Genomic DNA, 26,834 nt, shown 5'->3' with positions numbered 1-26,834 from the left:
GGACTTGCTACTGCACCTGGTGGGTAGAGGCCAGGGATTCTGCTAATTCTACAATGTGCAGGACAACGCCCGCAGAATAGAATTACCCAGACCAAAATGTCAGTGGTGCCAAGATTGAGAAATCTTCCTCTACAGTGAGAACTTCTGATGTGACGCTTATGGACTGTAGCCCACCTGGCTCCTCCATCCATGGGATTCTCCAGGCAAGAATACTGGAGTGGGTTGCCATTTCCTTCTCCAGAGGATCTCCCCAGCCCAGGGATCGAACCTGGGTCTCCTGCATTGCAGGCAGGCTCTTTGCGGTTTGAGCCACCAAGGAATCCCTTATTAAATAAGCTACTAAATGATAGTAGGGGAGCACTAGGGTGAAGAATCATATTTTGCCCTTCCCTTTTGTTCCAGGTTCTTCGCCCAGTGACTAAAAATGGATTTAAGATAAATGAGACTCACCTCTGGTTTTTGAACAGCTCACTCTAGGGGAACTTGTTTTTGTTATTCGGAAGTGAGGATGGGATGTGAATACAAGCAACATTATACCACAACACGATAGGCACATAAGAAAAGTATGTACCCAGAGTTAAAATGTCCAAGGAAGGCGAGTCATAGAGGAGGTAACATTTGCTCTGGGTGTGGAGGATGACAAGAGATTGCTGAGTGAATAAGTAGGAGAAGGGCATTCCAAGTAAAGAGAATTGCATGTCAGGGTGGGTGGGATTTTCAGAGAGTAAAGTTTTCTGGTACTTGGGCAGATGGGAAATGAGATTCAAAGCTAAGCTGGAGCAAGATAGTGAGGGCTTGAATTCCAGCCAGGGGGTTTAGACCTTGTCCTATAGAATTAAGGTATTGTTAAGCTTAGCAGTAACATTAATTTGGGTTTTAGAAATTTGAACAACAATGTGGACAGCAGGAGAGGCTAGAATCAGAACATCTAGTAAGGGAAAATATTGGAACAATCTAGGGAAGAGATGATAAAGGCCTAAACTAAGGCATTGAGCGTGAAGATGGAAATGGATAGCAGATTCCCAAAACAAACATGGTTGTTATAAAGAGTTTTGATAGCAAAGGAAAACCAAGGGCTTGGGTCTAAATTTATAGATTCTCACTTAGGCTGCTGGCAGAAAGGGTGCTTGAAACCATTCATTCACGCCTTTCTGCAAAGTTTCCTTACCTATAATTACATAAACACAACAGTTTTAAATGCCAGCTCTGAAGAGAGGTGGCTAATTCCTGCTTAAGTGAATTGTTGTGCATCATCCTCACCCTTGATTTTCTTCTTTCTTAAAAAAAAAAATTTATTTGTTTATTTTTGGCTGTGCTGGGTCTTTGTTGCTGCACAGCTTTTCTCTAGTTGCTGTGAGTGGGGGCTACTTTCCAGCTGTGGTATGCAGGCTTCTCATGGCTGTGGGTTCTCCTGTTGCCGAACACGGGCCGTAGGGCACGCAGGCTTCAGTAGTTGCAGCACGTGGGTTCAGTAGTTGTGGCGCATGGGCTTAGTTGCCCTGCAGCATGTGGGATCTTCCCTACCCAGGCATTGAACCCGTGTCTCCTGCACTGGTAGGAGGATTCTTTACCACTGAGCCACCGGGGAAGCCCCTTGATTATCTGATACTACTGATGACTGAGAAGCATCCTTCTCTCTTCTATTTTCAAATTTGTTTTATCAGAATTTTTTTAAAAGTCAAAGAACCAAGGCATTTAGTATCAAAGAATGAGGTCTTCCCGACACTGATAAACATTCTTTTGTTTATTTAGGTCCTTCTCCCAGATTTAGAATTTTATGTTAATCTTGGAGACTGGCCTTTGGAGCATCGAAAAGTCAATGAAACCCCTGGCCCTTTACCTATCATTTCATGGTGTGGTTCTCTGGATTCACAAGATGTTATCCTTCCAACGTATGACATCACCCACTCTACACTGGAAGCTTTGAGGGGTGTTACAAATGATCTCCTATCTATTCAGGGAAATACAGGTAAAAGTCATTCTCTAAGAAAAAGCTTAAAAGTAAAAAAGGTGAATGTTCACTCAAAGAGAGTACGTCTATATATTTAAATAACCATTGTTCTTTTCTAACCAGGAAAAGAGAAAAACAGCAGTCTAAACTCTAAAGTCGTTTTTGTTTAGGATTCTTTTAATTCAAAAATCAAAGATAAATGAGCTGGGCTAGTAATGTCCAAAACCTACTATAACTGAGTCTCCTTTGAGTTCGTCACATGTAAATACCATTTTAAAATATATTAAAAAAAACCTTTTTATTCATTTTCTGTTAAAAATTGTATTATTTATTTATTTGGCTGCATTGGTTCTTAGCTGCAACTTGGGGAATCTTTGTTGCATCATGCAGGATTTTTTGTTGCCACTCAGACTCTCCAGTTGTGGTGTGCAGGCTCAGTAATTGTCATGCGTGGCCTAAGTTGCTCCGTGGCACATGAGACCTTAGTTCTCCAACCAGGGATCAAACCTGCCTCCCCTGCATTGCAAGATGGATCCTTAACCACTGAACCACCAGAGAAGTCCCGTAAAAATACGTATTTGGTAAAACTTTCACTTAATGGTGACTCCAGTGCCTTTATATTGCTGGATATAAATTCTGAAAAATATAAAGTTATATTCATATGTAAGAGAACTATGATATAACTTGGATATTACAACCGCCAGTAAGAAATTCTCTTTCCTGTTTCTGTCTCTCTTGATCCTTTACAATCTGAATTCCTTCCCTCATAGTTAATGGCCTTAGGTTTATGGTAATACATACCATTTTATTAAACTGAGCTCCATGAGTAGAAAAAAACACTGCCTGTCTTTACAAGGCTTTGTTTCTATTTAGAGCAGTTCAAGTGGACTTATTTTGTAGACAAGACTAGAGACTCCTTGTAAAGTCTCTAAAGATAATGGGAAATGAAAACTGACCTACTTTTTATTTGATATCGGTAAATTCCTGAAAAGTGTGCTAAAATAGTAAAGAGGTTGACCATCCCCCTAGTTTCTGTGATTTATGATTTATCCCTTAGAACACTGAGAAGTGTTAACTAATGACTTCTTTTTAGAATGATAGAAAGAGATCTAAATTAATTCTTCCTGATTATTTCCCTCCCAGGAAAGAGAGAATATAAATATATATACATAGTTTAGTTATACATATGTATTTTCATTTAGCAGCATATTAGAAAAATTCTTCAGTATATTCAAATTGATGTGCTCAAAATTCTTCCGACCTAAGAATTAAAGTTGTGTGGGTATTACTTAATTGTATAGTTTGTTATAGTCACTCTAAGAATGACAGTCTAGTCTCTGTGTGTGTGTGTGTGTGTGTGTGTGTGTGTGTGTGTGTGTGTGTGTGTGAAGCACAAAAGATGGAAGAAACTAATGTGAACCAAGTCATGGAATCTTTTTGGTTTGAACTTGATCCAGCATTGTTTTGGATAATTCCTAGTCATACCACAGGAACTCAACCTTTTGAGGGAGTTATCATACACAAAAGGATAAAAATTAGAGCATATTTTTCAGAAGTTACACTTACTTTAGAAGATGTGTTGATGATAAAAGAGCTTTAGCATCTAAATAACAAAGGTAGATTAAAGATGATTATACTTACCATAATACAAAAATGTCAAATTCGTATTAGTATTTTTTTATGGTCTCAAACATCTAGGACCTTCCTGGATCAACAAAACAGAGAAAGCTTTCTTCAGAGGTAGAGACAGCAGAGAGGAGAGGCTCCAGTTGGTGCAGCTGTCCAAGGAAAACCCACAGCTACTAGATGCAGGAATCACAGGATACTTCTTCTTCCAAGAGAAAGAAAAGGAGCTTGGAAAAGCTAAATTGATAGGTTTCTTTGACTTCTTTAAGGTATGCAATTAGGTCTTCCTGGATAGATATAAAGTGATGAACTTGTGTTAAAAGTCAAACAGATAGGTGGGGTTGGGCAGATTTCTACCCAGATTTTATGACCCAGCACACACGTTCTTTTCAGACACAGAGAATTACAAAACTTATGCAGTTTCTTTTTCATTTGTTGTTAACTTTGTCTACAAATAGCTCAGAACTGTATTTAGTACTCAAAATAGAGTACAAGGATTAATTTAGGATTTTGGTATATTTCCATGTTTTTCTCTTTTTTGTATTTTTTTAAATAAACTGGGAATATAAATGTCTCTTACATAAAATGATCTTGTAAATAAAAAGAGTTTGAATTTCATGCTAGTAAAATGATGTTCAAGTCCCATCTCTAGTCCTGCCTCTGCTACTAACTTTGGGGCTGTCATCTCTTTAGCACCTCTCGCCCCTAACATATGTGAGCCTGCTCAGCTCCTTCAGAGCACCATATATGAGGCTCAAGGAGATAGAGGTGTGAACAACGTGACAAAACTAACTGGCTGTGACAAAATCTAAAGCCCTTGGTACCAATTATTTAAGAAAAAATTAATTAACAAATCTGTATATCCTCTTCCTCTCAGTGTGGTATAATGAAGAGAGCATGGGATTTGGGCTCATACAATAGAGGTTTATAAAGATCTCTGAAATGAGTTTTATCATTTATAAGAAAAGAGATGATATCTGCTTCACATTATTATAATTGAATGAAAAATGATTTTGAAATTTAAATCAAAGTTTATTAATCCAACGAACATGTTAACAGCATATGTACTGTGTCGCCAGCATCACACTAGTCCTTGGTCTTCTCCAGGTTTCTGTTTCCTCAGCTCCAAAACCGAACTTTGAGATAATGCCTTCCCTTTTCATACTTACGTGGGTGTAAGGAACAGATGAAATAATGTATAAATAAAAGTGTAAATTATTATCAATATTAAGCTTTAATAAATATAGAGCCTTGGAAATAGTTTTCTTACCTGGTTACAGAAATCTGAATTCCCCATTACGTAGACATAGTTAAAATAGGCATTCCTATTTCCTAAAATTATTTATCGCCTTATCTTTAAATATGTTGTATTTCTTAAACTTGACCTGATGAATGCTGCTTATGATTTTAATACAAAGAGAAGATGTGTGTTAGAAATAAAATGTAAAGCTTCTAAATATTAAGTTGGAAAATAATTTCTTTATATTTAATATTACAATGTTGACCAGACACAGAAGTGAAGCAAATGACTGCTAAAACTTTTATGTTTGTTTTAATCTTTTAGTACAAGTATCAAGTGAATGTGGACGGGACCGTGGCTGCTTATAGATATCCATATCTCATGCTTGGTGACAGTTTGGTTCTGAAGCAGGACTCACCATATTACGAACATTTCTATATGGCACTGAAGCCGTGGAAACATTATATTCCAATTAAAAGAAATCTTAGTGATCTACTAGAGAAAGTTAAATGGGCCAAGGTATGCTTTCCATAATTTTAATTTCTTTAGGCAATAACAAGTTCACCGGTATTATTTAGTTACACAAGTTTTATCATAACACAATTTGACATAATTTAGGCAAATGAAATTTTATTTTGTGAAATTTTTGTTTCCCTGAAATCAACATCAGGAAGAATCAACATCAGAACCATTTTGAATGCCCCCTATCAGTATGTTTGAGGATTTTTAGAAGATTTGAAGTACAGTGTTACATAGAATATAGGTTTTTCTAAAGGATCACTATTCATGCACACACACCAAATACAAGTAACACACACCAAATGCAAATTACAGATTAAAAAGACCAGGGTTAAACTGCTTTATGCACAAGAATATATTTAAAGCAATTATGGTACCCTTTCGTTTTCCCCAGTTAGAAAAAAAGGCACAAGTTTTTAAATTAATTTTTATTGGAGTAAAGTTGATTTTCAGTGTTGTTAGTTTCTGCTGAACAGCAAAGTGAATCAGTTATACATACACACATATCCACTTTTTTAGATTCTATTCCCATATAGGTCATTACAGAGGACTGAGTAGAGCCCCCTGTGCTATACAGTAGGTTCTTGTTAGTTATCTGTTTTATATATAATAGTGCATATTATGTCAATCCTAATCTCCCAATTTATCCCTTCTCTTTCCCCCTTGGAAACCATAATTTGTTTTTTATATCTGTGACTCTATTTCTGTTTTGCAAATAGATTCATTTGTGTCATTTTTTTTTAGATTCCACACATAAGTACTATCATATATTTGTCTTTCTAAGTCTTAACTTCACTCAGTATTTAACTTCATTCAGTATCAGCAGCTGCAAATGGCATTATTTCCTACTTTTTATGGCTGAGTAATATTCCAGCCATAATTGTGTATACGTACCACATCTTCTTTATCCATTTATCTGTCAGTGGACACTTAGGTTGCTTCCCTGTCTTGGCTGTTAAAAATAGTGCTGCAATGAACATTGGGATGCATGTATCTTTTTGTATGGTTTTCTCGGGATAACAAGTTCTTAATGAATGCATGCTATACAACATCCCAAGAATCACAAGCTTTCCATAAAATAAGGATTCTTTCTTTTAAAGGGAGAATACTAAAAAGCTCTTGTATTTTATTGTGAAATTATAAAATTTACCTTTCCATTGTAAGTCTGTTCTGTTTCTGAGAAGTAATGTGGCTATGGAAACAACTGGATACCTGACACAGAATATTTTTATGACCCTTTATAAAGAGTCAGAATTGCTTGCAAATGGCTTTTTCTGGGAGCAGCATCATATAATGTTAGATATTTTATAAAAGTATAATTAGGAATATTGACTATTCCTGGTATTGAAGGAATAGCTGGTGAGTACTAATAACTGAATTTTTGATTACAACAATAACACAATCTTTCATGAGTACCCTTTTAGAACAATTTTTGGTTCAAGCTAAATATTTAAATAAGATGTTATAGCATAAAAACTAATTCATTCTATTCTAGTTTGTATTTTAATATCAAGTGGAGAGAGTTAGATTGAGGGAACAGATGATGAGCCCCAGATTCCCTGAGTAGCTTGGAAAATACCAAGACGGTCACAGTAGGGGCTGTATGTGGATTGTTGCACTAGGGGGATCCCAACCATGCATGATTATTTCCATATATAGCAGAGATGTCCAGGAAAGTACTTTGTCTGTTTCCATAGCCTCATTCTGAAGTTATATTTTCATCACGTTTCATCTCTCCCATGATGTTCACATTCAACCCTACATCTGTCCTACCTCCCTCTTAGCTTTCTCTGTGGGTTGCAGGAGTAATTTTCATTCATTGTCTCTTTTTAAACTTTTCAGGAAAATGATGAAGAAGCCGAGAAGATTGCAAAAGAAGGACAGTTGACTGCTAGGGATCTGCTACAGCCACACCGGCTTTACTGCTACTATTACAGAGTACTACAGGTCAGTTCAGAGGATCCATCCTGCTTGGTTGAATGTCCTCAGGCCAAAAAATGTACCTCAGGCTACACTGAGGTACCAACCTATAGAAAGATAGTGCTAAATACTTTTGTGGCCACCATATTTTTACCTCCATCCAGTTTTTAGAAGAACAATGCTTATAGAGACCTTACAAATAGAGATTAAAAGCTCTGAACCTCAGAGAACATTTTTCCTCGTATGGAAAACAGGAGGGTTAGGCTAGAGATCATTAACATCTCTTTCTGCTCAAAATATTCACCTCTTCATTCTCCTTACTAATTACAATTCATGCTTTTGCTGTCAGTACAGGGTGGAAAGCAAATATTTAATTTGTTGTATAAAACAAACATGAAAAGTACAGTTGACCCTTGAACAAAATGGGTTTGAACCATGCAGGTCCATTTATATGCGGATTTTTTTTTAGTAGTAAATATTACAGTACTGAGGCTTCCCTTGTATCTCAGTGATAATCCATCTGCCAATGTAGGAGATGCAAGAGATGTGGGTTTGATCCCTGGATCAGAAAGATCCCCTGGAGAAGGAAATGGCAACCTGCTCCTGTGTTCTTGCCTGGAGAATCCCATGGACAGAGGAGCTTGGTGGGCTACAGTCCATGGGGTCACAAGAGTCAGACACAACTGAGCACATACATGCTCACTGCAGTACTGCACGATCTGAGGACGTGGAACCATGCATACTGAGGAACCACAGAACTGAAAAATCCAATGTAAAGGAATATTTCAGTCAGTGGCCAAAGTGGAGGGACATTTCACTGTCCCATCACCATTTGCAAAACGTGTATGACTACAGGCCTAAAGGGAAAGATGTATAAAAACCACAGACTTTACTTTGAGATGCTTATCATCTTTGTTCACTGATTTGAATATTCAACAATGTTAATTATTTATTAACATGTGGAGGATGAATTCAAGAAGTGCTGCTGTTCAAGTAGGAACAGTTTGTTTGATGTCCCTTTCCAAGAGGGTTCTTACCTATGCATAAAATAGTGGATTAGGGTTCCTTGTAAGATTATGAAATAGCACACTAGTGCCTATCGTAACTAAAGTTAAAATGTCACTTGAGGAGTGAAATAAATCAGACCTTTGGTTTTAGTCTGAAGATACACAGCAACTAGAAACAATAGCATGAGTGGGGATGATTCAGTGCAATGAAGTTTGGACTGATCTTTCCACATTCCAGAAATACGCTGAACGCCAGTTGAGCAAACCTGAAATACGTGATGGAATGGAACTTGTTCCTCAGCCAGATGACAGTGCATCTTTGTGCCAATGCCACAGGAAAAGGCCTTTAAGACAAGAGCTTTAAGTTAGTCCAGAATCACGCTCCTATGTGTGCCAGCAACAACTTTCATGGCAGCATACAGATGGAATCTAAGCTGTGAAGACAGCCTGGAAGGCTGGATGCAGGGGACTGCTTCTCTTGATGGTTTCATGCTATGTGAATGGACAGGGCAATATTAGAGTAAGTATTACCAAATATCTTAGTATATCAATATCTTTTCAGTAAAAACTGCTATTGTCATCATCATAGTTTCTCTAAAAAGAAAACTTGGGGTTCATAGTAGATAGAGAGGCTTGCCAAAATATAAATAACTTTCTATGAAACTATTTACATTGTATTTATTGGTTTGCTTCCATCCCTTGTTCACTTTCCCTCTTCCCTTTCCAGTTATGAAGAAAATATATTTTGCAGGATGCTACAAGCTGCTTTTGGCATTTAGTAATAGCAAGTTTCCTCTTGGAAGATCTGATATGAATAATTAAGGAAGATGAGAATGACTCTGTTATTAGAGGTAGCTTGGATACTGTGGAGGGAAATTATTTTAAAGCTCATTCATATCCTTTTAACTAAGCTTTACTCAAGGTCCAAGACAAAATTAATCAGAGATAGTGCCTTAAGCTAATAATTCCCAGTTGATCTGAGTTGGACACCCATCAAGGACCACCCAATTTTTTAAAATAGATGAGAGCATCCTATGGGTACCTTCATTATCTGTATATTTGAATAGATAAATGATAACTGTAGTCAGGTAGGGATCTTTAATTCTTTTTCATCTTTAAAAGGGATGCTTGAGTACCTCTGCAACAAGCTCCAGGAAGCCTGATATCTTGGGATTCACTAACAAGCTCATGACAAAAGCAAGCATCTATTCTTCACTGTACCCCCTTCTGTATTTCACTGTGCTGTATTACTAAGATAAAAACTTTGGAAATTTACTTTGCCTTTTAGGACGGGGTGTAGTCTTAAGACTTACAGCCCAGAAATTCATTACACACTCCTTGTAATATCACCAATCTGAAACTCAGTTCATTAAAGAACACACTCCCCAAACAGGAAATATCCACACTCCCAATTTAAAAATATTTACTCTTCTAATTGAAATATTTACTTAACCTGTAAAACAGTGTGACCACTTTAAATTAGCCATATTTATTCTTTACTGAACATCCATAGGGACATAGAATTTTTTTTTAACTAGATGAAAGCAAAAGCACATTTTGTAATGGTGTAATCAAAACCAAGGCCTCCCTGGTGTTCAGCAGGATAAAGAATCCACCTGTAATACAGAAGATGTAGGAGATGTGAGTTCTATCCCTGGGTCAGGAAGATCCCCTGGAGGATGAAATGGTGACCCACCCCAGTATTCTTGCCTGGAAAATCCCATGGACAGAGGAGCCTGGCAGGCTACAGTCCATGGGGTTGCAAAGAGCCGGACATGACTGAGCCCCTATAGCATCTGTCTGTGGAAAATACTACCACACACCAGCTGCTCAGAAGTGCCAGTGCACAAGTATAAAATAAAGGGCAAGCTGTGCAGTGACTGGATCCTGTGGAGGAGACGGGTGTGAGGATATGTGAGAGTGTTAGTTGCTCAGTTGTGTCCAACTCTTTGCGACCCCATGGACTGTATGTTAGTTAATATAATAACTACATTTATCAAAAATAAGCTATCAACATTTTGTTACAGGCAAGAATACTGGAGTGGGTAACCATTCCTTTCTCCAGGGGATCTTCCCAACCCAGGGATCAAACCCAGGTGTCCTGCGTTACAGGTGGATTCTTTACCATTTGAACCACCAGAGAAACCCCAATAAAATGTTGGAAACATGTTAGTCATCATGAGGGAGCTAGCTAAATAGATGTCTATATATCAAGGAATACAGTTTAACCATTAAAAAGAATGAATTAGCTCTAAATGCACTATCATGAAAGCTTTTCATGACAGTGTTCAGTGAAAAAAGTTATAAGAACAACATGTATAATGTGACACCATATATGTAAAAAACAAAATGTATCCATATAGTTGAAAGGATATTCACCAATATCTGAGGAGGGGATGGAGAGAAAGGAATTTTTACTTTTCCCTTAAACCTGTCTATGATATTTAAAATGTTTTTACTGTAAGTATGAATCAGATTGGACAACAATGAAAAATATGAACCTAGGAAAAGAAAAGAAATACATAAAACATATATATAAGAAGATAAAATGAATATTTATATTTCCTTTGTGCTATTTTAAAATTTACTATGTCTAGAATTTTGTATCATGGAATATATTATTTACACTTTTTAAATAAAGTATACTTTCTAAAGAAATTGAAAAAGATAAATTTTGTTTATTAAGAAAGAGGATTGAACCACCTATAGTTTTGGTATTTCTGTAACTGGGTTGGTCTAGTTTTAATTCTATTATGTCTTCATCAATGAATGAATTAAAACTTCTATCACCAACATTAAATCCCTAGTGAGTAGAAATTAATATTGAAGGAAAAGATATTTGGGCTTGACACCATTATTTTCTGTTATTTCAGGTGAAAATATAGTAAGCGCAGTGTCTTAGTTCATGCTACCATTATAAAAAATTTACCAGAGACTGGGTGGCTTTGACAGAAAATATTTGTTTCTCACAGTTCTGGAGGCAGTCAGTCCAAAATCAAACTGCCAGCACACTGAAGTCTGGTGAGAGCCCATTTCCTGGTTTGCAGACTGATACCTTCTCATTGCATCCTCACCTGGCACAAAGCAGAGAGAGAGGAAGCAACTCTGTCCTGTCTCTCTTATAAGAGCACTAATTGCATCACAAGGACTCCACCCTCATGACCTAATTACCTCTCAAAGGCTCTGTCTCCAAATACCATCACATTAGGGACGAGGGTTTCAACATATTAATTTGGGGGGTCGGGTACAGGCAAACTTTCAGTCCATAGCAGGCAGAGAGAGGAAACATTCTCTCCTGACATAAGGCCAAGGTAAGAAGAAATATCAGTTTCTTATATAGAGGGGTATGAAATCATCCTTGTGGTGGTGAGTTATGTTTGAGTTCCATTAGTTGAGAAAAAATTAACCAGACAGTAAAAATCCCTCTGCTATGAACAGAACCAGATCTTCTATGAACAAAATCAGAGTTTATCCTATCCCAACCACTGCTGCCCCTAACTATGCCGACCTCTCATGGAACCATTCCAGTTACCGAGATCAAAGTTTTCTTTTTTAAGCCAAGTTCTATCTATAGAGCTATGTGGAAGAGGAAGCCACACTAAACTCTGGTAAGCAACACTGCAACATTTCTTAAACACAGGGGAAAAAAACAACAGCTGGAGTTTGTTTATTCTATGGAAAGAAATCGCAAATCCTGGAAGTGTGCACAGGAAGGGTAGGGGCAACTTATGTAGAGGGAGTTATGACAGCCAGAAATGAGAAAAGAGAGTTAGAAGAAATATTTTCATGAGCTACTTGTTTTGTTTCACCCCCAACGGGACATACACTTAAATACAGTTTGATGCTAACCACCCAGATTTAGCTTAAAATCCTACAGGTTTAGGGCTCGTTGTTCCACAAGACTGTCTTTATAGACACCAGTCACAAGTTAGGTTCCCAGGCTACCCACACTTCTGACCAACTGGCTGCTAATTCAGAGGTGCCCATGATAGCCCTCAAGTTCAATAATTCTCTAAAACAACTCATAGAACCCAGGAAAATACTATATTCAAAGACTACCATTTGATTTTAAAGGGTACCCATAGGGCAGTTCAGTTCACTTAAGTTGCTCAGTCATGTCCAACTCTTTGCGACTCCATGATTTGCAGCATGCCAGGCCTCCCTGTCCATCACCGTCTCCCAGAGTTCACTCAAACTCATGTCCATTGAGTCGGTGATGCCAGCCATCTCATCTGCTGTCGTCCCATTCTCCTCCTGCCCCTAAACCCTCCCAGCATCAGAGTCTTTTCCAATGAGTCAACTCTACGCATGAGGTGGCCAAAGTACTGGAGTTTCAGCTTTAGCATCATTCCTTCCAAAAAACACCCAGGGCTGATCTCCTTTAGAATGGACTCATTGGATCTCGTTGCAGTCCAAGGGACTCTCAAGAGTCTTCTCCAACACCACAGTTCAAAAGCATCAATTCTTTGGCACTCAGCTTTCTTCACAGTCCAACTCTCATATCCATACATGACTACTGGAAAAACCATAGCCTTGACTAGACAGACCTTTGTTGGCAAAGTAATGTCTCTGCATTTCAATATGCTATCTAGGTTGGTCATAACTTTCCTTCCAAGGAGTAAGCATCTTTTAATTTCATGGCTGCAGTCAAAATCTGGAGTGATTTTGGAGCCTCCAAAAATAAACTCTGACACTGTTTCCTCTGTTTCCCCGTCTATTTGCCATGAAGTGATGGGACCGGATGCCATGATCTTCGTTTTGTGAATGTTGACCTTTAAGCCAACATTTTCACTCTCCTCATTCACTTTCATCAAGAGGCTTTTTAGTTCCTCTTCACTTTCTGCCATAAAGGTGGTGTCATCTGCATATCTGAAGTACTTGGATGCAATTTCAAAAACGACAGAATGATCTCCGTTCATTTCCAAGGCAAACCATTCAGTATCACAGTAATCCAAGTCTATGTCCCAACTAGTAATGCTGAAGAGCTGAAGTTGAACAGTTCTATGAAGACCTACAAGATCTTCTAAAACTAACACACAAAAAACATGTCCTTTTCATTATAGGGGCCTGGAATGCAGAAGTAGGAAGTCAAGAAACACCTGGAGTAACAGGCAAATTTGGCCTTGGAATACGGAATGAAGCAGGACAAAGGCTAATAGAATTTTGCCAAGAGAACACACTGGTCATAACAAACACCCTCTTCCAACAACACAAGAGAAGACTCTACACATGGACATCACCAGATGGTTGACACCAAAATCAGACTGATTATATTCTTTTCAGCCAAAGATGGAGAAGCTCTACACAATCAGCAAAAACAAGACCAGGAGCTGACTGTGGCTCAGATCATGAGCTCCTTATTGACAAATTCAGACTTAAATTGAAGAAAGTGGAGAAAACCACTAGACCATTCAGGTATGACCTAAATCAAATCCCTTATGATTATACAGTGGAAGTGAGAAATAGATTTAAGGGCCTAGATCTGATAGATAGAGTGCCTGATGAACTATAACTGAGGTTCGTGACATTCTACAGGAGACAGGGATCAAGACCATCCCCATGGAAAAGAAATGCAGAAAAGCAAAATGGCTGTCTGGGGAGGCATTTCATATAGCTGCAAAAAGAAGACAAGTGAAAAGCAAAGGAGAAAAGGAAAGATATAAACATCTGAATGCAGAGTTCCAAAAATAGCAAGAAGAGATAAGAAAGCCTTCCTCAGTGATCAACGCAAAGAAATAGAGGAAAACAACAGAATGGGAAAGACTAGAGATCTTTTCATGAAAACTAGAGATACCAAGGGAACATTTTATGCAAAGATGGGCTCCATAAAGGACAGAAATGGTATGGACCTAACAGAAGCAGGAGATATTAAAAAGGGGTGACAAGAATACACAGAAGAACTGTACAAAAAAGATCTTCACAACCCAGATAATCATGATGGTGTGATCACTCACCTAGAGACAGACATCCTGGAATGTGAAGTCAAGTAGGCCTTAGGAAGCATCACTACAAACAAAGCTAATGGAGGTGATGGAATTCCAGTTGAGCTATTTCAAATCCTGAAAGATGATGCTGTGAAAGTGCTGAACTTAATATACCAGCAAATCTGGAAAACTCAGCAGTGGCCACAGGACTGGAAAAGGTCAGTTTTCATTCCAATCCCAAAGAAAGGCAATGCCAAAGAATGTTCAAACTACCGCACAATTGCACTCATCTCACATGCTAGTAAAGTAATGCTCAAAATTCTCCAAGCCAGGCTTTACCAATACGTGACCCATGAACTTCCAGATGTTCAAGCTGGTTTTAGAAAATGCAGAGGAATCAGAGATCAAATTGCCAACATCTGCTGGATCATGGAAAAAGCAAGAGAGTTCCAGAAAAACATCTATTTCTGCTTTATTGACTATGCCAAAGCCTCTGACTGTGTGGATCACAATAAACTGTGGAAAATTCTGAAAGAGATGGGAATACCAGACCACCTGACCTGCCTCTTGAGAAACCTGTATGCAGGTCAGGAAGCAACAGTTAGAACTGGACATGGAACAACAGACCGGTTCCAAATAGGAAAAGGAGTACATCAAGGCTGTATATTGTCATCCTGCTTATTTAACTTCTATGCAGAGTACATCATGAGAAATGCTGGGCTGGAAGAAGCACAAGCTGGAATCAAAATTGCTGGAAGAAATAGCAATAACCTCAGATATGCAGATGACACCACCCTTATGGCAGAAAGTGAAGAAGAACTAAAGGACCTCTTGATGAAAGTGAAAGAGGAGAGTGAAATAGTTGGCTTAAAGTTCAACATTCAGAAAATGAAGATCATGGCATCTGGTCCCATCACTTCATGGGAAATAGATGGGGAAACAGTATAAATAGTGTCAGATTTTATTTTTCTGCACTCCAAGATCACTGCAGATGGTGACTGCAGCCATGAAATTAAAAGACGCTTACTCCTTGGAAGGAAAGTTATGACCAACCTAGACAGCATATTAAAAAGGAGAGACATTACTTTGCCAACAGAGGTCCATCTAGTCAAAGCTATGGTTTTTCCAGTGGTTATGTATGGATATGAGAATTGGACTATAAAGAAAGCTGAGTGCTAAGAAGTGATACTTTTGAACTGTGGTGTTGGACTCTTGAGAGTCCCTAGGGCTGTAAGGAGATCCAGCCAGTCCATCCTAAAGGAGATGAGTCCTGGGTGTTCACTGGAAAGACTGATGTTGAGGCTGAAACTCGAATACTTTTGCCACCTGATGCGTAGAGCTGACTCACTGGAAAAGACCCTGATGCTGGGAAAGGTTGAGGGCAGCAGGAGAAGGGGACGACAGAGGGCGAGATGGTTGGATGGCATCACCAACTCAATGGACATGGGTTTGTTGGGACTCCAGAGTTGGTGATGGACAGGGAGGCCTGGCATGCTGCGGTTCATGGGGTTGCAAAGAGTTGGACACGACTGAGTGAATGAACTGAACCGAGGAGAGATCTACAAACCAGGCATGCAACCTAGGTGAGGCACATGCAAGTCCCCAAAGGGCAAGAAAAGGAGAATGCTTTTATAGAGAGGAAAAGGCAGTTGGGAGGGCTGTAGTAAACCAAGAGTCTATGCCCTTTCATTGGCTGAATCTTGCCAGAAAAGAAGAGGATTTTTTTCTTCTTCCAGTTGGGCTCTACTACTGGGTTGGGTGTGAGGGCTCCCCATGCTGGCATCTTAATTGTGTTTAATTCAGGTATCTTGATTTCATTTTTCACAAGCTAACCCTCTCTGGCTTATTTTAGGCCACTGCAAGACTGTATGTTTGATCCACGTGCACTCCTGTGTGACATTGTGCTTTTTCTACTATATTAGGTATTTTTTAAAGACTCCATGCTAACATGGGGGGCAGGTTTGTCCACTGTTGAGGTTTGTTCCAGTGTCTAAGTTGTAGAGGAAAGAAATAGCATGCAATTGTGACTCCTCTACCTCTGCACAAAATATTTTTCTCTTAGATTAATTCAATTTTTTCCTTGTCTCTTATCTTTACGTGGCTGATAAATCTTTGCCTTCTAACTAGAAAGCAAAAATATTAATTTCATTAATACAATATAATTGCTGTATAATAATAAAAAGAAGAGAGAGGGGGGAAAAAAGAGGAGAATGAGGGATATGGGGAACAGAGAGAAGGAAGGAAAGTTTGTAAAACCACCCAGAAGTTCCTCTGAGTTCCATTTCCTAATTAATTGTTCCTAGATTTAGTTCAGTTCAGATCAGTTCAGTCACTTAGTCGTGTCCGACTCTTTGCGACCCCATGAATCGCAGCACGTCAGGCCTCCCTGTCCATCACCATCTCCCGGAGTTCACTCAAACTCACCTCCATCAGTCGGTGATGCCATCCAGCCATCTCATCCTCTGTCATCCCCTTTCCCTCCTGCCCCCAATCCCTCCCATCATCAGAGTCTTTTCCAGTGAGTCAACTCTTCACATGAGGTGGCCAGAGTATTGGAGTTTCAGCTTTAGCATCATTCCTTCCAAAGAACAACCAAGGCCGATCTCCTTTAGAATGGACTGGTTAGATCTCCTTGCAGTCCAAGGGACTCTCAAGAGTCTTCTCCAACACCACAGTTCAAAAGCATCAATTCTTCGGTGCTCAGCTTTCTTCACAGTCCAACTCTCGCACCCATACATGACTACTGGAAAAGCCATAGCCTTGACTAGAAAGACCTTTGTTGGCAAAGTAATGTCTCTGCATTTCAATATGCTACTAGGTTGGTCATAACTTTCCTTCCAAGGAGTAAGTGTCTTTTAATTTCATGGCTGTAGTCATCATCTGCAGTGATTTTGGAGCCCAAAAAGATAAGGTCTGACACTGTTTCCCCATCTATTTCCCATGAAGTGATGGGACCAGATGCCATGATCTTCGTTTTCTGAATGTTGAGCTTTAAGCCAACTATTTCACTCTCCTCTTTCACTTTCATCAAGAGGATTTTTAGTTTCTCCTCACTTTCTCCATAGGGTGGTGTCATCTGCATGTGTGAGGTTATTGCTATTTCTCCCGGCAATCTTGATTCCAGCTTGTGCTTCTTCCAGCCCAGCATTTCTCATGATGTACTCTGCATAGAAGTTAAATAAGCAGGATGACAATATACAGCCTTGATGTACTCCTTTTCCTATTTGGAACCGGTCTGTTGTTCCATGTCCAGTTCTAACTGTTGCTTCCTGACCTGCATACAGGTTTCTCAAGAGGCAGGTCAGGTGGTCTGGTATTCCCATCTCTTTCAGAATTTTCCACAGTTTATTGTGATCCACACAGTCAAAGGCTTTGGCATAGTCAATAAAGCAGAAATAGATGTTTTTCTGGAACTCTCTTGCTTTTTCCATGATCCAGCAGATGTTGGCAATTTGATCTCTGATTCCTCTGCATTTTCTAAAACCAGCTTGAACATCTGGAAGTTCATGGGTCACGTATTGGTAAAGCCTGGCTTGGAGAATTTTGAGCATTACTTTACTAGCGTGTGAGATGAGTGCAATTGTGCGGTAGTTTGAACATTCTTTGGCATTGCCTTTCTTTGGGATTGGAATGAAAACTGACCTTTTCCAGTCCTGTGGCCACTGCTGAGTTTTCCAGATTTGCTGGTATATTAAGTTCAGCACTTTCACAGCATCATCTTTCAGGATTTGAAATAGCTCAACTGGAATTCCATCACCTCCATTAGCTTTGTTTGTAGTGATGCTTCCTAAGGCCTACTTGACTTCACATTCCAGGATGTCTGTCTCTAGGTGAGTGATCACACCATCATGATTATCTGGGTTGTGAAGATCTTTTTTGTACAGTTCTTCTGTGTATTCTTGTCACCCCTTTTTAATATCTCCTGCTTCTGTTAGGTCCATACCATTTCTGTCCTTTATGGAGCCCATCTTTGCATAAAATGTTCCCTTGGTATCTCTAGTTTTCATGAAAAGATCTCTAGTCTTTCCCATTCTGTTGTTTTCCTCTATTTCTTTGCGTTGATCACTGAGGAAGGCTTTCTTATCTCTTCTTGCTATTTTTGGAACTCTGCATTCAGATGTTTATATCTTTCCTTTTCTCCTTTGCTTTTCACTTGTCTTCTTTTTGCAGCTATATGAAATGCCTCCCCAGACAGCCATTTTGCTTTTCTGCATTTCTTTTCCATGGGGATGGTCTTGATCCCTGTCTCCTGTAGAATGTCACGAACCTCAGTTATAGTTCATCAGGCACTCTTTATCTATCAGATCTAGGCCCTTAAATCTATTTCTCACTTCCACTGTATAATCATAAGGGATTTGATTTAGGTCATACCTGAATGGTCTAGTGGTTTTCTCCACTTTCTTCAATTTAAGTCTGAATTTGTCAATAAGGAGCTCATGATCTGAGCCACAGTCAGCTCCTGGTCTTGTTTTTGCTGATTGTGTAGAGCTTCTCCATCTTTGGCTGAAAAGAATATAATCAGTCTGATTTTGGTGTCAACCATCTGGTGATGTCCATGTGTAGAGTCTTCTCTTGTGTTGTTGGAAGAGGGTGTTTGTTATGACCAGTGCGTTCTCTTGGCAAAATTCTATTAGCCTTTGTCCTGCTTCATTCCGTATTCCAAGGCCAATTTGCCTGTTACTCCAGGTGTTTCCTGACTTCCTACTTTTGCATTCCAGTCCCCTATAATGAAAAGGACATCTTTTTTGGTGTTAGTTCTGAAAGATCTTATAGGTCTTCATAGAACTGTTCAACTTCAGCTCTTCAGCATTACTGGTTGGGACATAGACTTGGATTACTGTGATATTGAATGGTTTGCCTTGGAAACAGATCATTCTGTCATTTTTGAGACTGCATCCCGAGTACTGCATTTCAGACTCTTTTGTTGACCATGATGGCTACTCCATTTCTTCTAAGGGATTCCTGCCCACAGTAGTAGATATAATGTAAGGTAAGAGATGTCCAAGGTAAGAGATGTCCAAGGTAAGAGAAACCCTAGTAAAATGGTAGGTGTTGCAAGAGGGTATCAGAGGGTAGACACACTGAACACATACTCACAGAAAACTAGTCAATCTAATCACACTAGGACCACAGCCTTGTCTAACTCGATGAAACTAAGCCATGCCCTGTGGGGCCACCCAAGACAGGCAGGTCATGGTGGAGAGGTCTGACAGAATGTGGTCCACAGGAGAAGGGAATGGAAAACCACTTTAGTATTCTTGCCTTGAGAACCCCATGAACAGTATGAAAAAGCAGAATTGTGGGATGTTGAAAGAGGAACTCCCCAGGTCAGTAGGTGCCCAGTATGCTACTGGAGATCAGTGGAGAAATAACTCCAGGAAGAATGAAGGAATGGAGCCAAAGCAAAAACAATACCCAATTGTGGATGTGACTGGTGATAGAAGCAAGGTCCAATGCTGTAAAGAGCAATATTGCATAGGAACCTGGAATGTTAGGTCCATGAATCAAGGCAAATTGGAAGTGGTCAAACAGGAGATGGCAAGAGTGAACGTTGACATTCTAGGAATATGCGTACTAAAATGGACTGGAATGGGTGAATTTAACTCAGATGACCATTATATCTACTACTGCAGGCAGGAATCCCTTAGAAGAAATGGAGTAGCCATCATGGTCAACAAAAGGGTCCTAGATTTAAGCAGGTGCCTATAAATCAATCATAAGAAAAACTGATGGTTTTAAGTCTTAATAATCCTTTGTGACTAAAGAAACTTTTTCTTTTTAAAAAATTCAAATATTTTTACATATATTGCCTGTGTGCTAAGTCACTTCAGTCGTTTCTGAATCTTTGCGACCCCATGGACTGTAGCCCCACCAAGGTCCTCTGTCCGTATGATTCTCCAGGCAAGAATACTGGAGTGGATTGTCATGCCCTCTTCCAGGGGATCTTCCACACCCAGGAACTGAACTCTGGTCTCTTACGTGTTCTGCATTGGCATGTGGGTTCCTTTCCACTAGTGCCACCTGGGAAGCCCTTTACATATATTAGAGCAATATAAAAAGGTCTGAGCCTATTACTAACGAATTACTGAATTCTTCTAGATCAGGTTAATGGTAAAATAATACATGGTCAAATAGTAATCATAATTGACTGGCACTTTATTAAAAATATGTGGGACTTTTTTTTTAAGTAAAATAAAAAGCACAATTGTACCTAATGTTTCCATGACTGTATCTTTACAGTTTATTATTCATAGCTACTGTGTATTAATGCGTCAAGTAACTACATGAAAGGGAACTAAAGCTCACATCTGTTTATTCTGATTTGCAATAATGATTTTAAAGAACTCTGGAAAGTCAATGAGTCAATGAATTAGCCTATAGGGAATTTCTTCTGTATAATTCCATATTATATAGGGAACATTTTCTTTAGCTGTTTATTCCCCTGGTCTTTAACCTTCCAACAATTAATTACAAATTAATGGCATTATGTGCATGAGCACAAGAGGAAAATAGCAGAACTTGGCAGTTTCCAAACAAGGTAACTGACATTGCATAAATGACAAACTAAAACTTTGCCAAGAGTGAAACATTTGAAACTCAAGCAAAGCAAACTTGGTTTAGATCTGCAGCATTTGTATAATTTAAATTTATCTAGGAATTCATTTATGAGATCCTCTACTTTCACTTAAAAATCGGTTTAGCTAAAGAGCTTAAATTTAGAAATAGCATTGGACTGCAATCACGTGTCACTTACTCTTTGATCATGCGGAGGATCTGTCAAGATGCTAGAAGAGTCAGTTCTTTTATTTACAAAAGAATAAATTCAGTCATTTATTTTTGGGGGGCTCCAAAATCACTGCAGATGGTGACTGCAGCCATGAAATTAAAAGATGCTTGTTCCTTGGAAGAAATCTGTGACAAACCTAGACAGCATATGAAAAAGCAGAGACAGCCAGGGGCTAAGATGGCAGAAGAATAGGACAGGGAGACCATTTTCTCCCCCACAAATTCACCGAAAGAACATTTGAACACCGAGCAAATTCTACATAACAACTTCTGAATGCTGGCAGAGGACATCAAGCATCCAGAAAGGCTGCCCATTGTCTTCAAAAGGAGGTAGGGCAAAATATAAAAGATAAAAAGAGAGACAAAAGAGGTAGGGACAGAAATCCGTCCCAGGAAGGGTGTCTTTAAAAAGAGAGAAGTTTCCAAACAACAGGAAATATACTCTCCAAACACACTCTCTCTGGCGGGTCTGTGGCGAGCCTTGGAATCTCAGAGGGCAAAATAACTGGGAGGAAAAATAAATAAATAATTAAAACCCACAGATTACATACCTAACAGCAACTCCTAGTGGAGCAGCAGCCCAGATGCTCGCATCCCCCACTAGCAAGCAGGGGCTGGACAAGGAGGCAAGGGCTGCGTTGCCTAGGGTAAGGACTGGCCTGAATGCCCCGAGGGCAATCTGAGGGAACTAGCTTGAGATAGCAACCCAGACTGTGGGATAGCTGGCCCTCGAAAAGCCCTAAGCTAATACACTGCCAGGCCCGCTCACAGAACAAAGGACTGAGCAGAGCTAGCCAGCTGTGGATGGGCCCATCCCCCACCAGAGACAGGCAGGCGGGGGCAGCCAGAGCCGGAAGGGGGCAATCGCGGCCCCAGAGAGCCATTCTATATCAAACTGCAAGCAGGCTTCCTTGCTAACCAAGACTTCTTGGGATTCTGGATGGTCAACATCCACCGGGAGGGTCGCAGCCAGAGATCGGCTCCCCAGAAGAGACACACGGCACACCTGAGAAGGCGCACCTGTTGTACACCCAGAAAACCAAGTGGCAGGGACAGGGGAGGCAATAAGTCGCAGCCTTCAAGTGGGGGCGACTGTGCTTGCCAAGCACCTGGTCACCTGAGCTGCTTGGACCTAGAACAGGCACAAAACGCAGGCCCAACTAAGTCTACGCCTTTGTGGAGTACCTGAGAACCTGAACCTGAGCGGCTTAGCCTGGGGAGTGCATATAACCCAGGGCCAGCATCAGACAGTTCCTGGCAGAGCAACCTAGAGCCTGAGCAGTGTAGACTGGGAAAGCACACATGCTGTGAGTGGGGGCAAACCTAGTGTGGCTGAATCACTGTGAGCACATGCTGGTGATATTTGTTTGCAGTGTTCGTCCCTCCCCACAGCACGACTGAACAAGTGGGCCTAAAAAAAACTGACCACCACCACCCGCCTTGTGTCAAGGCGGAAATTAGACACTGAAGAGATCAGCAAACAGAAGAAGCTAAAATAAACAGAGGGAACCACTTTGGAAGTGACAGGTGCAATAGATTAAAACCCTGTAGTTAGCACCGACTACATAGGAAGGGGCCTGTAGACCTTGAGGTGTACAAGCTGGACCAAGGAACTATCTGAAAATGAACTGACCCCACACTGCAACAGCTCCAGAGAAAGCCCTAGATATATTTTTACTATCATTTTTTTTATTAAAAAAAAATTTTAAGTCCCTATTACTCCTTTAATTTTCATTTTTATAACCTACTATTACCTTGCAAAAAAAAGACCCTATTTTTAAAGCAAACAATATTTTTTATAATTTTTGTGACTTTGTTTTTTTCATATATATTGTATTTTAAAAAAATCTAACCTCTACTCTAGATTTTTAATCTTTGCTTTTTGGTATTTGTTATCAACTTTATACCTTTAAGAACCCAATCTTCAGTACCCATTTTTACTTGGGAGCAACATCACTGGCCTGACTGCTGTCTCCCCTTTTGACTCTCCTTTCTCTCCACCAGGTTGCCTCTATCTCCCTCCTACCCTTTTTCTTCTCTGCCCAACTCTGTGAATCTCTTTGTGTGCTCCAGGCTGTGGAGAACACTTACGGAACTGATCACTGGCTGGATCTGTCTCTCTCCTTTTGATTCCCCCTTTTATCCTCTTGGCCACCTCTGTCTCCTTCCTCCTCTTCTCTTCTCTGTGTAACTCCGTGAACATCTCTGAGGGACCCAGACTGCGGAGAGCACATAGGGAAGTGATTACTGGCTAGCTTGCTCCCTCTCCTTTTGATTCCCCCTCTTCTCCTCCTCAGAGAAGGTAATGGCAACCCACTCCAGTACTCTTCCCTGGAAAATCCCATGGATGGAGGAGTCTGGTAGGCAGGAGTCCATGTGGTCACTAAGAGTTGGACACGACTGAAGGCCTTCACTTTCACTTTTCACTTTCATGCACTGGAGAAGGAAATGGCAACCCACCCCAGTGTTCTTGCCTGGAGAATCCCAGGGATGGAGGAGCCTGGTGGGCTGCCGTCTATGGGGTCGCAAAGAGACACGACTGAAGCGACATAGCAGCAGCAGCAGCTTTTCCTCCTGATCACCTCTATCTCCCTCCTCCCTCTTCTCTTCTCCATGTAACTGTGTACCTCTCCAGGTGTCCCTCACTGTGGAGAAACTTTTAACATTAGATGTTTTATCATCGATGCTATATAGATGGAGAAGTCTTGATGCTACTGTAAAAATAAGACTGAAAACCAGAGGCAGGAGGCTTAAGTCCAAATCCTTAGAACACCTGAGAACTTCTGAATCCAGGTAACATTAATCAATAGAAGCTCATCAAACGCTTCCATGCTGCTGCTGCTGCTGCTAAGTCACTTCAGTCATGTCTGACTCTGTGTGACCCCATAGATGGCAGCCCACCAGGCTCCCCCATCCCTGGGATTCTCCAGGCAAGAATACTGGAGTGGGTTGCCATTTCCTCCTCCAATGTATGAAAGTGAAAAGTGAAAGTGAAGTCACTCAGTCATGTCCTACTCGTAGCGACACCATGGACTGCAGCCCACCAGGCTCCTCCATCCATGGGATTTTCCAGGCAAGAGTACTGGAGTGGGTGCCATTGCCTTCTCTGACTATGCAAATAAAATGGACAACGTAGAAGAAATGGACAAATTCTTAGAAAAGTACAACTTGCCAAAACTGAACCAGGAAGAAATAGAAAATCTTAACAGACCCATCACAAGCATGGAAATTGAAACTGTAATCAGAAATCTTCCAACAAGCAAAAGCCCAGGACCAGACAGCTTCACAGCTGAATTCTACCAAAAATTTAGAGAAGAGCTAACACCTATCCTACTCAAACTCTTCCAGAAAATTGCAGAGGAAGGTAAACTTCCAAACTCATTCTATGAGGCCACCATCACCCTCATACCAAAACCTGACAAAGATGCCACAAAAAAATGAAAACTACAGGCCAATATCACTGATGAACATAGATGCAAAAATCCTTAACAAAATTCTAGCAATCAGAATCAAACAACACATTAAAAAGATCATACATCATGACCAAGTGGGCTTTATCCCAGGGATGCAAGGATCCGTCAATATCCGCAAATCAATCAATGTAATACACCACATTAACAAATTGAAAAATAAAAGCCATATGGTTATCTCAATAGATGCAGAGAAAGTCTGACAAAATTCAATATCCATTTATGATTAAAAATAAAAAACCCTCCAGAAAGCAGGAATAGAAGGGACATACCTCAACATAATAAAAGTTATATATGACAAACCCATAGCAAACATTACCCTCAATGGTGAAAAATTGAAAGCATTTCCCCTAAAGTCAGGAACAAGACAAGGGTGCCCACTTTCACCACTACTATTCAACATAGTTTTGGAAGTTTTGGCCACAGCAATGAGAGCAGAAAAAGAAATAAAAGGAATCCAGATTGGAAAAGAAGTAAAACTCTCACTGTTTGCAGATGACATGATCCTCTACATAGAAAACCCTAAAGACTCCACCAGAAAATTACTAGAGCTAATCAATTAATATAGTAAAGTTGCAGGATATAAAATCAACACACAGAAATCCCTTGCATTCCTATACACTAACAATGAGAAAACAGAAAGAGAAATTAAGGAAACAATTCCATTCACCATTGCAATGAAAAGAATAAAATACTTAAGAATATATCTACCTAAGGAAACAAAAGACTTATATATATATAACTATAAAACACTGGTGAAAGAAATCAAAGAAGACACAAATAGATGGAGAAATATACAGTGTTCATGGGTCTGAAGAATCAATATAGTGCAAATGAGTATACTACCTAAAGCAATCTACAGATTCAATGAAATCCCTATCAAGCTACCAACGGTATTTTTCAGAGAACTAGAACAAATAGTTTCACAATTTGTATGGAAATACAAAAAACCTCGAATAGCCAAAGCAGTTTTGAGAAAGAAGAATGGAACTGGAGGAATCAACCTGCCTGACTTCAGGCTCTACTACAAAGCCACAGTCATCAAGATAGTATGGTACTGGCCCAAAGACAGAAATATAGATCAATGGAACAAAATAGAAAGCCCAGAGATAAACCCACACACCTATGGACACCTTATCTTTGACAAAGGAGGCAAGAATATACAATGGCGTAAAGACAATCTTTTTAACAAGTGGTGCTGGGAAAACTGGTCAACCACTTGTAAAAGTATGAAACTAGATCACTTTCTAACACCATACACAAAAATAAACTCAAAATGGATTAAAGATCTAAACGTAAGACCAGAAACTATAAAACTCCTAGAGGAAAACATAGGCGAAACACTCTGACATAAATCACAGCAGGATCCTCTATGACCCACCTCCCAGATTATTGGAAATAAAAGCAAAAATAACCAATGGGACCTAATTAAAATTAAATGCTTCTGCACAACAAAGGAAACTATAATCAAGGTGAAAAGACAGCCTTCGGAATGGGAGAAAATAATAGCAAATGAAGCAATGGACAGAGAATTAATCTCAAAAATATACAAGCAACTCCTGCAACTCAATTCCAGAAAAATAAACGACCTAATCAAAAAGTGGGCCAAATAACTAAATAGACATTTCTCCAAAGAAGACATACAGATGGCTAACAAACATATGAAAAGATGCTCAACATCACTCATTATCAGAGAAATGCAAATCAAAACCACAATGAGGTACCATTTCATGCCATCAGAATGCTGCTATCCAAAAGTCTACAAGTAATAAATGCTGGAGAGGATGTGGAGAAAAGGGAACCCTCTTACACTGTTGGTGGGAATGCAAACTAGTACAGCCACTATGGAGAACAGTGTGGAGATTCCTTAAAAAACTGGAAATAGAACTGCCATATGACCCAGCAATCCCACTGCTGGGTATACACACCAAGGAAACCAGAATTGAAAGAGACACATGTATCCCAATGTTCATCGCAGCACTGTTTATAATAGCCAGGACATGGAAGCAACCTAGATGTCCATCAGCAGACAAAGGGATAAGAAAGCTGTGGTACATATATACAATGGAGTATTACTCAGCCATTAAAAAGAATGCATTTTAATCAGTTCTTATGAGGTGGATGAAACTGGAGTTTATTATACAGAGTAAAGTAAGCCAGAAAGAAAAACACCAGTACAGTACACTAACGCATATATATGGAATTTAGAAAGATGGTAACAATAACCCTGTATGTGAGGTAGCAAAAAGACACAGATGTCTAGAACAGTCTTTTGGACTCTGTGGGAGAGGGTGAGGGCGAGATGATATGGGAAAATGGCATTGAAACATATAAATTATCACATGTGAAACGAATCGCCAGTCCAGGTTTGACGCATGATACAGGGTGCTC

At 39.7% G+C, this 26,834-nt stretch overlaps 1 protein-coding gene across 3 annotated transcripts in view; it reads left to right on the top strand.

Moving 5' to 3' along the window:
* Window positions 1-10,851, top strand: part of POGLUT3 (protein O-glucosyltransferase 3) — a 33,995-nt gene extending 23,144 nt beyond the window's left edge. The window contains exons 4-8 of one of the 3 annotated variants that reach the window (XM_068988513.1): window positions 1,753-1,969; window positions 3,650-3,846; window positions 5,142-5,336; window positions 7,179-7,283; window positions 8,502-10,851. In XM_068988513.1, the coding sequence (XP_068844614.1) occupies window positions 1,753-1,969; window positions 3,650-3,846; window positions 5,142-5,336; window positions 7,179-7,283; window positions 8,502-8,627 (840 nt within the window). In that variant the 3' untranslated portion in view covers window positions 8,628-10,851. The remainder of the gene's footprint in view (window positions 1-1,752; window positions 1,970-3,649; window positions 3,847-5,141; window positions 5,337-7,178; window positions 7,284-8,501) is intronic. The other 2 variants (XM_068988514.1, XM_068988515.1) reach the window with 2 other exon arrangements.
* Window positions 10,852-26,834: the final 15,983 nt, after the last annotated feature.

This window comes from Capricornis sumatraensis, chromosome 16 (genome assembly GCF_032405125.1).
Source record: "Capricornis sumatraensis isolate serow.1 chromosome 16, serow.2, whole genome shotgun sequence".
Lineage (NCBI taxonomy): Eukaryota > Metazoa > Chordata > Mammalia > Artiodactyla > Bovidae > Capricornis > Capricornis sumatraensis.
Note: the sequence above shows the minus strand (reverse complement) of the source record. Positions and strands in the feature narration are given on the sequence as shown.